The sequence below is a fragment of the Onychomys torridus genome, chromosome 3, assembly GCF_903995425.1.
Source record: "Onychomys torridus chromosome 3, mOncTor1.1, whole genome shotgun sequence".
Lineage (NCBI taxonomy): Eukaryota > Metazoa > Chordata > Mammalia > Rodentia > Cricetidae > Onychomys > Onychomys torridus.
In genome coordinates this window covers 79,925,331-79,940,064 of record NC_050445.1, presented here as the reverse complement: position 1 = coordinate 79,940,064, position 14,734 = coordinate 79,925,331, and the positions used below count along the sequence as shown (strand labels likewise).

At 43.5% G+C, this 14,734-nt stretch overlaps 1 protein-coding gene across 4 annotated transcripts in view; it reads right to left on the bottom strand.

Annotated features, from left to right (window-relative positions):
• The window catches only part of LOC118579697 (gamma-secretase activating protein), a 99,918-nt gene extending 85,436 nt beyond the window's left edge, over positions 1-14,482 (bottom strand). For 2 of the 4 annotated variants that reach the window (XM_036181246.1, XM_036181248.1), the window contains exons 1-3: positions 14,213-14,481; positions 4,631-4,707; positions 3,523-3,579 (exon numbers count right to left, since the gene is read on the bottom strand). In XM_036181246.1, coding sequence (XP_036037139.1) covers positions 3,523-3,579; positions 4,631-4,707; positions 14,213-14,312 — 234 coding nt within the window. In that variant the 5' untranslated portion in view covers positions 14,313-14,481. Of the gene's footprint in view, positions 1-3,522; positions 3,580-4,630; positions 4,708-14,212 lie in introns of all 4 variants that reach the window. The other 2 variants (XM_036181247.1, XM_036181249.1) reach the window with 2 other exon arrangements.
• Positions 14,483-14,734: the final 252 nt, after the last annotated feature.

Below are 14,734 nucleotides of genomic sequence, written 5' to 3'. Positions count from 1 at the left end.
CCTTATATAATCTTTCTCTTTCTGCCCCTACTCCCTGGGATTAAAGGCATGTGTCACCATGCCTGGCTGTTTCCAATGTGACCTTGAACTCACAGAGATCCGCCCGGCTCTGCCTCCCAAGTGCTGGGATTAAAGGTGTGCGCCACCACTGCCCAGCTTCTGCCATGGCTTGCTCTGACCCATTTTCTAGCCACCATTTTTGGATCTGTATCTAGTGGCTGTCTGTTCCCTGACCCCAGATAAATTTATTAGGGTGCACAATATTTTGAGGAACACAATACCACCACATTGTTCCAGTGAGGGCCCAGCATCAATAGTGTAGAGAAACCAGAGGCCTCGAACCAGACCAATGAGTCTTTGCAATGAACAAGTACTTACAAGTAAAAATGAATGGACCAAACGGTTTACTGCCTGACTCACTGTGTCACACTACAGCTTCCATGATGAGATTTCCCCCTCTTTTTTCCTTTATTTTTTTATCTTAAATTTTATTTTATTTTATTTGGGTGGGGGGAGGTTGCAAGATCAGAGGGCGAGTACAAAGGGCCAGGAAATCAATGGGATTGAGATGCATAATGTGAAAGACTCAAAGAATAAATAAAAAGAAAGAAAAAACCCAAACAAATCCATAGGGACACAGTCAAGTAGATTTTCAGAAAATAAAGGGCAAAGGAAATAAAAAAAACTTTTTCAAAAGTGATTGGGGAAAATGAATCCTTAAATACGAGAGGAAAATACTTTAAAAGACAGGTTTCCCACGAGAGGCCATAAAGGGAGGGACGAAGGGAGACATTTTTTTCAGGAACCTTTCAGCTTGAATTCTAGACTTGGCAAAGTCATCCTTCAAAAAGAATAAAGGAAAGAAACGCTCAGGTAAAGAAAACTGAGTGTATGACTTGCACACCAACTTTAAACACTGTGAGTAAATCAAATTATTAAAAGACCAGGAAAGCAATTTTTTAAAAAAGGAGACAGGACACCATGGAGGAAGATGAAACAATGAAAGAGAAAGAGTGTGGGCAGGACATAGTGGATTTTCTTACTTTATATTTTCTAAATCATATTTGACAACAAAGGCAACGCATGCCATCAAAAATGTGGGTCTTGGAAACTGCCAGAAGCTAAGGCCACAGCTCAGTGATACAGCACATGCCTACCACGAACAAGGTCCACACGGCAAATAAAACAAACATGTAAACACAAGTCTTTGGGGAGGGTGGAGAGCGGGTACAGCAGCTGAGAGGGTTTACTGCTCTTGCAGAGGACACGGGCTCAGCTCCTAGCACCCACATGGTAGTTCACAATGCCCTCTTCTGGCCTCCCTGGGCTTCTGCTTGCACATGATGCACATAAACTCACACAGGCACACACACATACATTAAGTAAATAAATATATAGATAAATCTGTTTAAAGAAGGACAAAATGTTGGAGACAACTGTACATTTAGGAAAGTAAATTACTTAAAAAGCAAGGTTCCTGAGTTTCACTGGAACTGGTAACTGGTCACCAGCAGCTCTCTGATGACAGCAGTGTGCATGCTCACCGCAGTGGTGACTATACAATCGTGCATATGTGATGAAATGGCACAGAACCTTAACACCCACATTCTACCAATGTCGCCTGCCTGGCTTTACTGTCATGCTCTAGTTACACAAGATGTAACAACTGAAGAAAGGGTAAATGGAACTTGGCAATTTTGCCCATTTAAAAATAAAATCACTCAGGAAGGTAGGGAATCATTAAGATTTGTGCAGCCTTCTACCCAGCCTGGAGCACTATCACTAGAGCAGAGCATTGTCTTTCTCTTGGTGGCATAGTTCCAAAACAAAAATATAGAACTTGAAAGAAAATTTAAAGTCCAGATGACTTGATATGCAACCAAAGAAAAACATGTGGGTTGTAAGGTGTTCTGAATATATAGAAAAGACAGAAGAGGGTTAGTTAGTAACTGCTGTGGTTTGACTATGTCTCCCAAGTTTGTAGGTTGGAGACAGAATCCCCAGTACAGCAGTCCTGGAGGGGGAGGCCCAGATAAGGGCGGTTAGGTCACAGGGCTCCGCCCTCCTAATGGACTATTGCTGTTTCACTAGCCTGGGTTAGTTACTGGGAAGAGTGTTATAAAGGTGAGTCTAGACACCTCTTGCTCTCCTGTTCTCACACTTCTACTATGCTATGACAGAGGAAGAAAGCCCTTACAATATGTGGGATGCTTGAGCTTAAACTTCCCAACACCTGGAACTGTAAGAACTAAACATCTGTTCTTCACAAATTGCCAAATCTTCCTGGACAGTGGTGGCGCACACCTTTAATCTCGGCACCTGGGATGAAGAGGCAGGCAAATTCAAGGCCAGCCTGGTCTACAAAGCAAGTTCCAGGATAGCCAGGGCTACACAGAAACCCTGTCTCAAAAAAAAACAAAAGCAGCTCAGACTCTCTGGTGTAGCAGGCTGTAGCAGCAGCAACACACAGGCTGTAGCTGTGGCAGCCACTTTGGCTAAAGAAAGATGTGCCTATTTATTACAGCAAGGCTGCTTAAATTCCCACTAATTTATGCCTGAACTAACTGATCTCCTGAGCAATCTCCATATCTTAAAAGCCAAAGAAGCCATGAAGAAGAAACAAATCAAATACAAACGCCCCTCACCCCGTGCTCAAGGCCTCGGGAAGGGGAACGTATCCATAAAAGGCTGTTCCCCCCTGAAATCAGACCAAAACTTTACATAATGCATCTTCTCAAAATTCAGACCATGTAGAAAGGACTGCACTAGCACTCAGAGTCTTATTGACCTCTTTTTCCAGACTGTATTTGGACAGGATTTGCCTGGGCCATCCATGTGACTCTGGACTGTCACAAGGGAAACACTGACTGGTGTGGTTTTGGAATCAGAGAATAAAGAGACGAGTGAATGAAGGAACGGCTGAGGGTGGATGATGGGAGAAGAGAATGAACCACATTGGAAGCCAGAAGAGAAAGGTGACCTGGGAGAAACCTAGAAAGGATAAAAGATATACAAGGGCCACTTCTCGATTATTCTTATGTAAGCACAAACTGCCGTCCCACCCTAATGTCCCAGTTAGATAAAACTTGTCCACACTGACCAGGAACTAACTGGAGTAGTTTTGGAGAAAATTAAGGAGCACACAAACCTGAATTGTTACTGAAAAGAACAAAAACACCAACATGGAGGTTAGCCAGAATCAGAACTCAGTGCCAACGGTCATCATGAAAATCACCTAGGGGCACACATAGCTCTTGGAGAAGGCAATGGACTTCCTACTTTTATTTTTCCCCATAACATTATTAAATTAGTCTGAGCCAACTTTAGTTAAATTTCAAAGAACTAACACTGTGTGTGTAGTTTTGGTTCAGAGGTCATTATACTTTTTTTTTTCCAACAAGGATACAAAACCTAAAGAAATAGGAGAAGGGAAGAAATGAAAATAAATAAAATTGAGATTGTATCTAGAAAACAGAGGAAACAGAAAGAAAAATAACAACCAACTGAAAAATCTACATTTACCTCATTCTGTCTGGATTGGCAGTCATATAATCCAAAAACAGCATTTCCCTTATTATCCTAAAAATTAATTAGATGTTTATTAGTATCATTGTTCAGGAAATTAGGTTGTCACTGGTTTTTAAACAAGCCTAAAGTAAATCTAACAATTTTAGTAATGGGCACTCTAAAGGAAGCCTGCTGCACACATCTAGAAGGACCAGACCTAATCCAGCTGGTGACTGGAACTTGGAGAGGAAATGGTCATCACTGAGCAGCTTAGAGAATATGGGGACTGGCTAGAAGGCCTTAGCATAAACCTCCAGCTGTGTCCTTCAGAGAATAAATATGGCAGCTAATGGGATTGAACAAAATCCATAACATTCATGTAAGTAAAATTGAATCTTTAAATGCATCATCCCTAAATATAACTTAAGAATATTTTTAATCAACAGGGAAACAAAGTATGGTGGGATAAATGTCTAGAACTAACTGCTGGAATCACTCCTTCATGTATCCCTATTAGCAGATTTGGCAGTAAAATTAACTATTTCTTAGGACATCCAACATCTGACGATGTTGTTAAACACTCACAGTGTCAACTATGGTTATACTTACATCTGAATGTACAGAGTAATCATAGCTAACATTTTCTCAAAGACAAAATTTTAACATACTAGTTAAGTTTAAATACCTTAGCCTTTTTTTCCTCTAGAAAATGAAATTATCCATCCATTCAAATTTTGTGAATTTCAGATATGTAGTTTCATCTGATTTTTAAAAGAGAAAATATCTCATAAAAGATAGACTATCAGCCACTCTTCAATCCCAGCTACACAGAAGCCAAGGATGTCAAAGGTTAAGTACCAACAAGTCTGTGCTGCCCATCAATAAAGTGGAGTACAGGTTCTGTAAAAACTTAGTCTTAGCACTGGGGAAGTAGAGGCAGGCAGATTTCTATGAGTTTAAAACCAGCCTGGTTTACATGGTGAATTCTAGTCTAGCTATGGCTAGTAAGTGAGATCCTGTCTCAAAAAAAAAAAAAAATCTGTAAAAGGATAATATAAATGATGAAACCAGTAAACTATACATTGTATATACTTACTGCAATAAGAAGACAGCATGGGCTCACCTTATAGGTATAAATAATGTTTCCATTTCTTTCAATGTTTAGTACATGTAAGCTCTCCTGAGCTGTTTCTAAAACACCTGGAACACATAATGGCAGGCTAGTATTCAGAAAATGGTTGTTAGCACATCCAACAGAGTATTCATGAAAGAAACCAGGTTCAAAACTGTAAGCTGGTGATACCATTATACAGAGTTTACAATAAGGCAAAGCAGGGGACGGGTACTCTGAGCACACTGATAAGCTTGTGAGGTATTCGCTGGGCCATACCCTCTTGACCTCTTGACTACACACTCTTCTATATGCTGTATCTTAATCATGTCAGTTGTATACTAGCTTTTCTTTATGCATTCTGAGACTATGTCATTAGTGGTACACCAATTCAGAATTATTATACTTTCCTGCTGGATTTATCCCATGCTAGGTATTTGAGTATTGAGCTGAGTTCCAGGTGTTTGAATAGTAAATTAAAATAATAAGATTTTAAAAGCAGGGCACTGAGGAGATGGCTCAGTTGGCAAAGTGCCAGTCAAACAAGCATACATACCTGCACTCAGATCCCAGCACCCATGCATGTAAAAAGTAGGCATGGCAACATACATCTGCAACTCTGCTGATGGAGTGGATCCAGATGGACCCTCTAGCTTGATGGCCAGCCAGTCAGTGAGTGGAAGGTTTAGTGAGAGACCGTGTCTCAAAGATGGCATACAATAGAGGAGGACACCCAACATCATCTGCTAGCCTCTACTCACGCACATGTATATGCATACACTCCACTCACATACACACAAGGAAACAGTCAAATCCTTCCACACTTAATATGATGTCATAAGCAACAGGCTAAACCAGAGAAAGTACAGACATCCCTCTTCCATCTTCCCCAAGGGATGCTGCCTTTGATGAATGATGCTGAGAGTTAGCACAGGTGTTATTACTCAGAAAATGTTTTTTCTCTTGCTATCAAGAACCACCTCCACCCCATAAAGGTTCATGTGTAGTAAGCACCCAGGAGGAGAAAGAGAGGAGGGAAGTGGATGTAGGAGTGGAAAAGTACTGGTCAGAGCTGAGTCATTTCATCTCCTACTGTAGGGCTTCTGATGTGGAACACTGGTTACATCCTTCTATGCTGTGGAATATTTGTTTAGTAATGCAAAGACGTGCTGCATTCTTTTATGTTGCATTTGTTAACTCAGTGAAGCTGTGTTGCTTTGCCTGTGTAAAACACCTGATGGTCTAATAAAGAGCTGAACAGCCAATAGCAAGGCAGGAGACAGGATTGGAAGTGCTAGAAGGCAGAGAGAATAAATAAGAGGAGAAATCTGGGAAGAGAAGATTGAGAAACAAGAAAAGAAGGAGAGGAAGACATCAGGTGCCAGCTACCCAGTTACACAGCCAGCCACAGAGTAAGAAGGAAAGAAAGATATATAGAATAGAGAAAGGTAAAAGCCCAGAGGCAAAAGGTAGATGGGATAATTTAAGTTAAGAAAAGCTGGCTAGAAACAAGACAAGCTAAGGCTGGGCATTCGTAAGAAAGAATAAGTCTACATGTATTTATTTGGGAACTTGGGTGGCAGGCCCCCCAAAGAGCCAAAGAGTGAAAAAAATAAAACAAAACAAAAAACAAACAACAACAACAACAAAAACAGGCTTCAGAGAGGTCTCTCCCAGGAGCCTCCCTGAGATTCCTGGTCCTGATGGCAATTCCCTACCAGGGCTACAGCTAGAAGAGGGCAATTTTCTGTGAGGCCTCTCAAGTACTGCTTTGTATGTATGCCTGTGTGAAAAAACACACCAAAGTCTTAAGCAGGAACTAGACTTTATTCATTGAAGAATTTCCTTTCTTTCCTCTTTAAAGCCTTCTTTGGTACTTACACAGTGACATGGATGTTCTGGATATGGCTCGCGTGGTGTAACTTCTTCTGTTCTTTACTGTTAATCCCCTTGCCACTCATGTTTACAGTATGAGACTTGTGAGCAGAATCACTTCTTGGTTCCTCTGCATGCTCCCCACCACCCCCAGCTGACACTCAGCCTTTCCATGGAATTAGTAGTCTACCCTCACTTAGAGAGGTTGTCTCAAATCACACTTACTATTTGTCTTCCGTGACTCATTTATTGTACTCCTTCCAGATGGGAGTTGACATTTCCTCCTCCTGGTTACTAACTTGTCAGTTGCATGCTCTTTTCCTATCCTTTTATTAGTTAGACCAAGAGTTGTAGCGTGGATGCTCAGCAGTATGCTTTAATGATGCAGTATCTACTGAAGCTGAACACAGATGATTCAGGAAGCTCCCTTGCACCCAACAGCAATCTATATGTTCAGCATATGTTCAGCAAAAGGCAAATCTGAGCTACTGTGGATCATAGTAGCCCACATTGAATCCCCCAAAATGCCTACCAAGAGCTAAACAATGGATACACTATGACAAGGAAAAAGAACTAACCATAGCAACATGTAGAAGTAACAGAGCAAAGTTAGGCATGGTGGTGCAGGCCCTTAATCCTAGCACTCAGGAGGCAGAGGCAGGCAGTTCTCTACAAGTTTGAGGCCAGCCTGGTCTACAGAGAGGGACCCTATTCAAAAAAAAAAAAAATGAGCAAACCACAAAATCCCCATAACCACTGAATACCAGTTGCTTTACTTGATTGGTATGTTTATGAAACTGACAAAATCAGTCTCCGGAGCTAAATGAGCAAGTGCCTTGAAGTACAGAGGACCTACTGAAGCTGATATGTTTCTTTCTGCTCTGAGTGCTGCCTCTGGGGGCCTTACTCTAGGGGAACTGACTGTACTGTGTGTCCTTACAACTTGTGTGCTTTGCAATAAACAATCATCTTCTAGAGCAAGACATAAAGACCCTTTATACAAAACGTTTAACTTAAAATTTAACTGCCCATCTTCATCTACAAGTTTTAGTACAGTCTTGATTCTAGAGGTAAAGGACTTCAATAAACAGGTTTGTAGAGAAGTCTTGATTATCATTAACTGAGGAGTAACTGATATTTTTAGCTTCCTCAAAAGTTGTTCACAGTTTGCTTAAACTTAATTGCTCATATATGAATAGAGTAGCCAGACATTTAAAACAGTATTGCATTGGTTATGGAAAATTCAAATGTTTAGATGAAGCATGCAAAACATCCTACAGCACATCCTGTTTGTATTTCTAATTCAAAAGAAAACAAAAGGAGAACAAAAGCAGGGATACAGAAGAACTGGACACCACAGCTAGAGCTGGCATGGGACCCTTCAGAGAAAACGCAGGTTTCACAGAGGCCATAACCCTGCAGTCTCTCTTCCTGCCTGTCACAAGACATCATTATGTAAGAGGTCTGCAGAGAGGATGCAGAAGTGGTTTTGATAGACAGGGTATACTTCTATCGAGCTGTCAGAATCCCTTCACACTGATTTTAAAATTCATGGGTAATCATTGGATCTCAAGCAGAACACGGTTCAGTCAGCAGACTGCCGAGTAGCACTTCACAATGTCTTCTCATTTCCATATCACTCACTCTTTGGCTCAGGCGTTATAGATCCACTGTACTTAAAGGACAACTGAGTTCGGCAAGGTGAGGACCAGGCCAACCCCATACAGTGAAGAAACAGTGCAGGGTCATCTCAGACCCATAAAGGACAAAGAGAACAGTGAGCTAGTGCCCTGTGTCCACTAACTGGAAGGTGAGTAATTGCCCTTTCAGGGGATTTTGTAACAGCTGAAGTTCATTTCCATCCTGCAATGACGTAAAGCTTCTAGAAGGCAACATGTCAATATTTTGAGATTTTTTTTTTCAAGAGTATAAGGATACTGGGACAGACTTTCAAAAGTATACTTAAAAGGTTTCAGCTAAGATAAGAAATTCCTCTACAAGAAGTCTTGAAAAATTTTTTGGCAAAACACCTATTTTTAAATTACTAAAAAAGTCTTCACCAAATACAGATTATAATTATCGTGTGTGTGTGTGTGTGTGTGTGTGTGTGTGTGTGTGTGTGCAGACATATGCACACACACACACACATGCATGCATGTATCCATACATAATTTATGTATCCATACATAAATACATAATACATACCATGGACACTCAGCTCTGGCCATATTAGAAACATGAGGGGAGCTTTTTAAGGACTACTGATGCTCCACAGAAGAACCAAGATACTCTCATCTTAAAAAATGCATATTATAATTTATTTGTTATTTGGTGTGTGAGAAAGGGGGAGGAAGAGAGGGAGGGAGGGAGAATGAGATCATGAGGCACGTGTGGCAGAGGACACCTGGTAGCAGTCGGTTCTCCTTGCATCTGGAGGGACTCAGATCATCAGGCTTGGAGCAAGTGTCTACCTACTGGGCCATCTCACTAACTCAAGATAGTCTGATTTTTAGGAGACTGGTGTGGGGGCCACTCTCTTGTGTGTGTCACTCCCCTAGATATTTTTCATGCACAACATTTATCAGCTACCACAGCTAGAACCTGGGCCAGAACATGGTATAGTCACGGTATATGGGATTGAAAGAAATAAAAATGTCTTTGTGGATACATCAGCTAGCACTAGCTCTAGTTGGACTCAGGGCTTTCATTTCAAGGGTGTGTGGAATGGATGCATTTAGCAATGCTGGAAATGTAGAATGATGTCTCACCACACCCTCAATTCACTGGCCCCCTCCTCTCTGGGGGAGTTGCTCACACTTTAACCCACCCTTCCCTATTTATTCATTCTGACTCTTCCCCCAGTAGACTATCTCTGGAAAGTCCAGAGGAGGAAGTTTAACTATTTCAAATGAGGAAATGTGGTTTAATTTTACAGTTCAGTAAACTCTGGGATCACAATAACACATTTTGACAAGGAAGTTACTTGCGTAAGTGAACCTGCAAAAGAAAGTCTGAAACATACAAAGTGTTGGGATGACTAAGGTAAGAAGAAACAGAAGTTGGCTTCCCAAACAATCTTGTCCATTTCAATCCATTCTTTGCTAAAGCAGAGTGATTTCACATCACAGGAAGATGTTCCCCAAAAGAATAAACTTTAGTCCAAACTGCTATGAGACAAGAATTGAAATAATTTTGTCTTCCTAATGACAGTACTTGGAGAGGGGAGTCAAACAGTTTTACAAAAAAATGTGAGCCAGCTCCCAACACAGGCCAGAAGGTGGTGAGACAGGGCTGTTCTCGGTCTGTACACAACCCACCCAGTCCCTCAGGCTCAGAATGGTCAGGTTTATAATCCTAAATCAGGAATACTGTGATGTGACATATCTCACACTCTGAATGAAATGAAAAGGAGCAAACACGGGATGATTCATCAAGAATCAACAAAAAGAGATCTGAGAATTAGAAAAGGAGACTAGGGACATGTGAAGGAAAGCTAAACAGGAAGAACAGGAGCAAGAGAAAACATCATGACTGAGGCTACCCTCCAGCCCCCCTCAGTCTGCAAGATGAAATACAAGAATAAAGAAAAGCTGGTTTTCAAGTCAGTTTCCCTAGCAAAATATATCACTGCCCATGCATAGAGCATGAGATTTAAAATCAGTCTTGGTGTCACAACTTCAAGCCTAAGCAACGCCCAGGAAAGAAAACTCGGGTTCTTTTTGCAATTACACAGATGGTCCCTGACAACATTTCAACTTAGGCTTTTTTAAAGTGGTGCCAAAGCAATCTAAAATACTTAGTAAAGACACCGACTGGAATGGCAAACTCAGAGACCTCCAGATGTCAGCTCTGTCTCTGCAGAGAACAATGGCTAAGCAAAGCTGAGTTCCTGTGAAGACTGTTTCCCAAACACCACTTCACCCTGAGGGTCACCCCTGTAAGAGGTGGAGAAAAGAAGATGTTCCTAGAAGGAGGTGGAGTCAGGCTTCCAGGTGGCCCTTGAAGCCTGGGGAGGGAGGTGGGAGAGAGGAAGGGAGAAGGGGGTGGGGGGCAGGGGTCTGGAGCTCCAGAACTCAACCTGATTGCCAGAGTAGTCTCACATTGAGTCAAAACAGTCAGGCCTTTTATACCCTGCTGCAGTGCCTCACCAGAAATACTGTACCTGGTGAAAAATGATGATTTCTGTGTAGCCAGGTGACCTGAATAAATCTTGCAATAATGAGAAGAGATTAAAATAAAAAGAAAGTATAATATGCTTTTCATTTACTTGAAATTCAGATAAAAATTGGCTTAAAACTATCAATAAAATGAAAAGAATGTTAAATATAAAATATTTAGATGTCTGGGGGATTAAGATGAAGAGTCCTGTGAGAGTGCATGCACACAAGCCTTCCAAGGTCTGTTACTTCTCATTTTGTAGGTGACTAGTAGGCACATGGGCTTTTTTTTAAAAATCACTATTCAGAGGTAACATATGTTAAAGTATTTTATGTAACTATTTTGAGTTTTGTGAATATTTCTCATTTTGTTTCAAGAGAGATCATATTCCCAAAGTTCAACACAGAATTAAGAGTAGACATAGTGATCAGACCTGGCCTCCTAGCCCTCAAGCCTTTATTGACCACATTTTCTAGTCTATGGCTGCCCAAGTTCCCTGACTGGCATTGCCAAGTTCACTGGCTATTTTGGCAAGAATATGCCATGTTTCATGAGAACTACTTGGGATCACTAAGAGGTTTTCAGTTTGTTGGTGTAAAAATATTAACAGGGCAGTGAGATGCCTAGCAGGCCAAGGTGCCAGACAACCTGAGCTTAGTGCCCAGGTCTCACATGGTGGGAGAAGAGAACCACCCTCTGAAAGCTGTCCTCTGATGTCCACACACACACACACACACACACACACATTTGAGCACACATGTGCATACACACACATGCACACATACACAATGCACATTAAGTCAACAAATGGATATAACTTGGGGGGGTATTAACACTTCACATTTTAAAAGTTTAAGTATGCAGAAAGCAGAAAGTGTTACTCCTATTTAAGTTTTCAAAACTGGAACTTCAAAAAATAATTTGCATAAGCATTTTTAGTAATGGATACACTATAGAGTCTAATTTCATATTTTCCTGCAAAGGCTGGTGTGTGTGTGTGTGTGTGTGTGTGTGTGTGTGTGTGTGTGTGTGTGTGTGTGTGTGTGTGTATGTGGTCTCACACAGGTGAATGCACCTGTGTTGGCCAGAAGTTGATGACAGGTATCCTCCTCAGTTGTTGAACATAGCTTTCAGGAATTCAGCTAGACTGGCCAGCCAGCAAGCCTCAGGATCCTGCTATCTCTGTCTTAGCAGCCCTGGAAGGACAAGTGCGATGCACACCCCTTCTTATGAAGGCTGGGGTTCAAGCTTGGGTCCCACACTTGCGCTGCACCCCTTCTGTGAGCTGGGGGGGTTCAAGCTTGGGTCCCACACTTGCACTGCACCCCCTTCTGTGAGCTGGGGGGTTCAGGATTGGGTCCCACACTTGTGCTGCACCCCTTCTGTGAGCTGGGGGGGGGGGTTCAGGATTGGGTCCCACACTTGCGCTGCACCCCCTTCTGTGAGCTGGGGGTTCAGGATTGGGCCCCACACTTGTGCTGCACCCCCTTCTGTGAGCTGGGGGTTCAGGATTGGGCCCCACACTTGTGCTGCACCTCCTTCTGTGAGCTGGGGGGGGTTCAGGATTGGGTCCCACACTTGCGCTGCACCCCTTCTGTGAGCTGGGGGGGTTCAGGATTGGGCCCCACACTTGCGCTGCAAGCGCTTCTTCAAAGGAGTTACCTCCAGCCCCTGGTTCTATTTGTTCTTTGTTTTAAGCTACATTCAGTGGTGGCTGTGGGGATTGATCGCAGGACAAAGAACTTACCACAGTGCTCTGAGAAACCTTAAAATACAATGGAAAAACAAACAAACAAACAAAAAAACACTAAGTTTTTACGGAAACACCAACACACAGGTTTGTGACTCTTCACGATGAATGAAAGCGAGCGAAAAATGAATATTGCAAGGAAGCCGAAGTCCAGCCGGGCCACACACAGCTTGTCAACCACAGCACACTCACTACTGAAGCATAAACCTGGGCGTTTTATACCTCACCCAGCTTCTAATCTGCAATCACCTGCCATTTAGCAAAATAAAGCGGGAGCTGGGAAACGACTATTTTTGTGGTGGGAAACACTTGGAGTCGTTTATAATATTTCAAAAAGTTAAACCTTCAAAAACATTAACAAAGCCAATGAATCCAAAGCTAGATAAACCTTCCATGAAGTTCTAAATTTGCTTATGTATGACTAGCAGTCAATACGCCAAGACAAGGAATCACACAGGCAAAACTTCCACAAGAGCTCAGAGGAAAGAATTGTGGACATGGTAATTTGATGTGCCCCACCCCCACCCCACCCCACACAATCTACAGTCTACAGTATTTAAGGAAAACCAAAGATAGAAAGAGGTGAGCTCACGGGCACACACAGCTCCTATGCACAAGGTGAGCCCTGAAGATGTTTCCTTATTTACGGTCTTTAAAAAGAAAGGAAAAGCTTAGAGAATTACAGACCCTCTTCTCTTAGGTAGATTAATTCTGGAAATGCACAAAAGTCGCTTTCCACTTCCTCACCAGAAGAGCCTCAGTATTAGAATGAACTGCAATTGAAGAGGGCAGGAAGTTGACCATCCCAGCCTCCCTGCCGCTTCTGGCGCAGGGGTGGGTGGAGCGGGTGTTAGGTGTGTGCTTGGGGGCTCTTGAGCAAGCTGCTGTACCTTTAGTGCCCTGCAGACCCTCAATTCACTGCGTGCATCCTGAAAGGGCAACCTGCCCTGCCCTATCTACATCACATCTGGAGGGACATGCCCTCCAAGCCACCAGTGTTGTTCCAGGAATACAGAATCTGTTTGCCAGATATACAGCAAACGTCTTTTTTAAAAGAAGGGGAGTTAAACCTTTGAATTCCCCTTCTTAAAAGCAGATTTGCCGGGCGGTGGTGGCGCACGCCTTTAATCCCAGCACTCGGGAGGCAGAGGCAGTTGGGGGCCAGCCTGGGCTACCAAGTGAGTTCCCGGAAAGGCGCAAAGCTACACAGGGAAACCCTGTCTCGAAAAACCAAAAGAAGAAGAAGAAGAAGAAGAAGAAGAAGAAGAAGAAGAAAGAAAGAAAGAAAGAAAGAAAGAAAGAAAGAAAGAAAGAAAGAAAGAAAGAAAGAAAGAAAGAAAGAAAGAAAGAAGAAAGAAAGAAAGAAAGAAAGAAAGAAAGAAAGAAAGAAAGAAAGAAAGAAAGAAAGAAAGAAAGAAAGAAAAAGGTTGGGTTGGGGATTTAGCTCAGTGGTAGAGCGCTTGCCTGGCAAGCACAAGGTCCTGGGTTCGGTCCTCAGCTTAAAAAAAAATAATAATAAAATAAAAAGGCAGCTTGGCGCGGGAACGCTCAGCATCCTCGTTTTCTTGGCCACCACCACTCTGGATTCTGTCAACCTACACTTCGAGGCGCTCCTGGTTCTAGCTAAGCCCTGGGGGCAGACAAAGGCCGCCTCCCGCATCCCCTTCCCAGTGACGGGGGATCCCTCGCCTGGGGGCGGGGGCAGCCCCCGGTGTCCCCGAGGGGACAGCGCGGCTCCTCCACAGAGCCCCGGAGGTTCTACGGATGCCAGGCACCCGGCCCGCCCGCCCCTCCAGGACGCGTGCCCGCACCTGCACCGCCTCCTCCGGCCGCTGTCGCCGCAGCCTGGGCGGGCAGACTCGGCAGCACGTCTGCTCGCACGTCGAAGTGGACGACCAGCCGCAGAGCCATGGCCCGCAGGCGGCGGCCGGGCGGACATTCCGGGCCCGGCTCTCACCTTCTAGCCCTGCAGCCGCCTCTCCTTCCTCCCCACTGCCCCGCTGCTGCTTTCGGTTCTAGGCGTTCCAGCCCAGAGGATCTCGAGCACCGCCCCTTCCAGGCCGCAGCCTGCCACTTGACGCGGGGGACCAGGCCTCTCCCTCCGCAGGCGCTGGCAGGGAGCGGTCGAAGGGCCCCAAGCAGGAACGTCTGGGCCCAGGCTGAGCTTTCTTTTTTAGCCTCAAGTCATTTCCATCTCTTAACTAGGGCTGGGTCACCTAAGGGGGCTGGAGTGTTTTAGCTGGAGTGTTTAGGTAATAAGCAGCAGCAGGGACACTGAGGAGGATTTGCTTACCAGTCTGGGTTCTCTTTGTCCTCCAGTTCCTTCGCAGTGG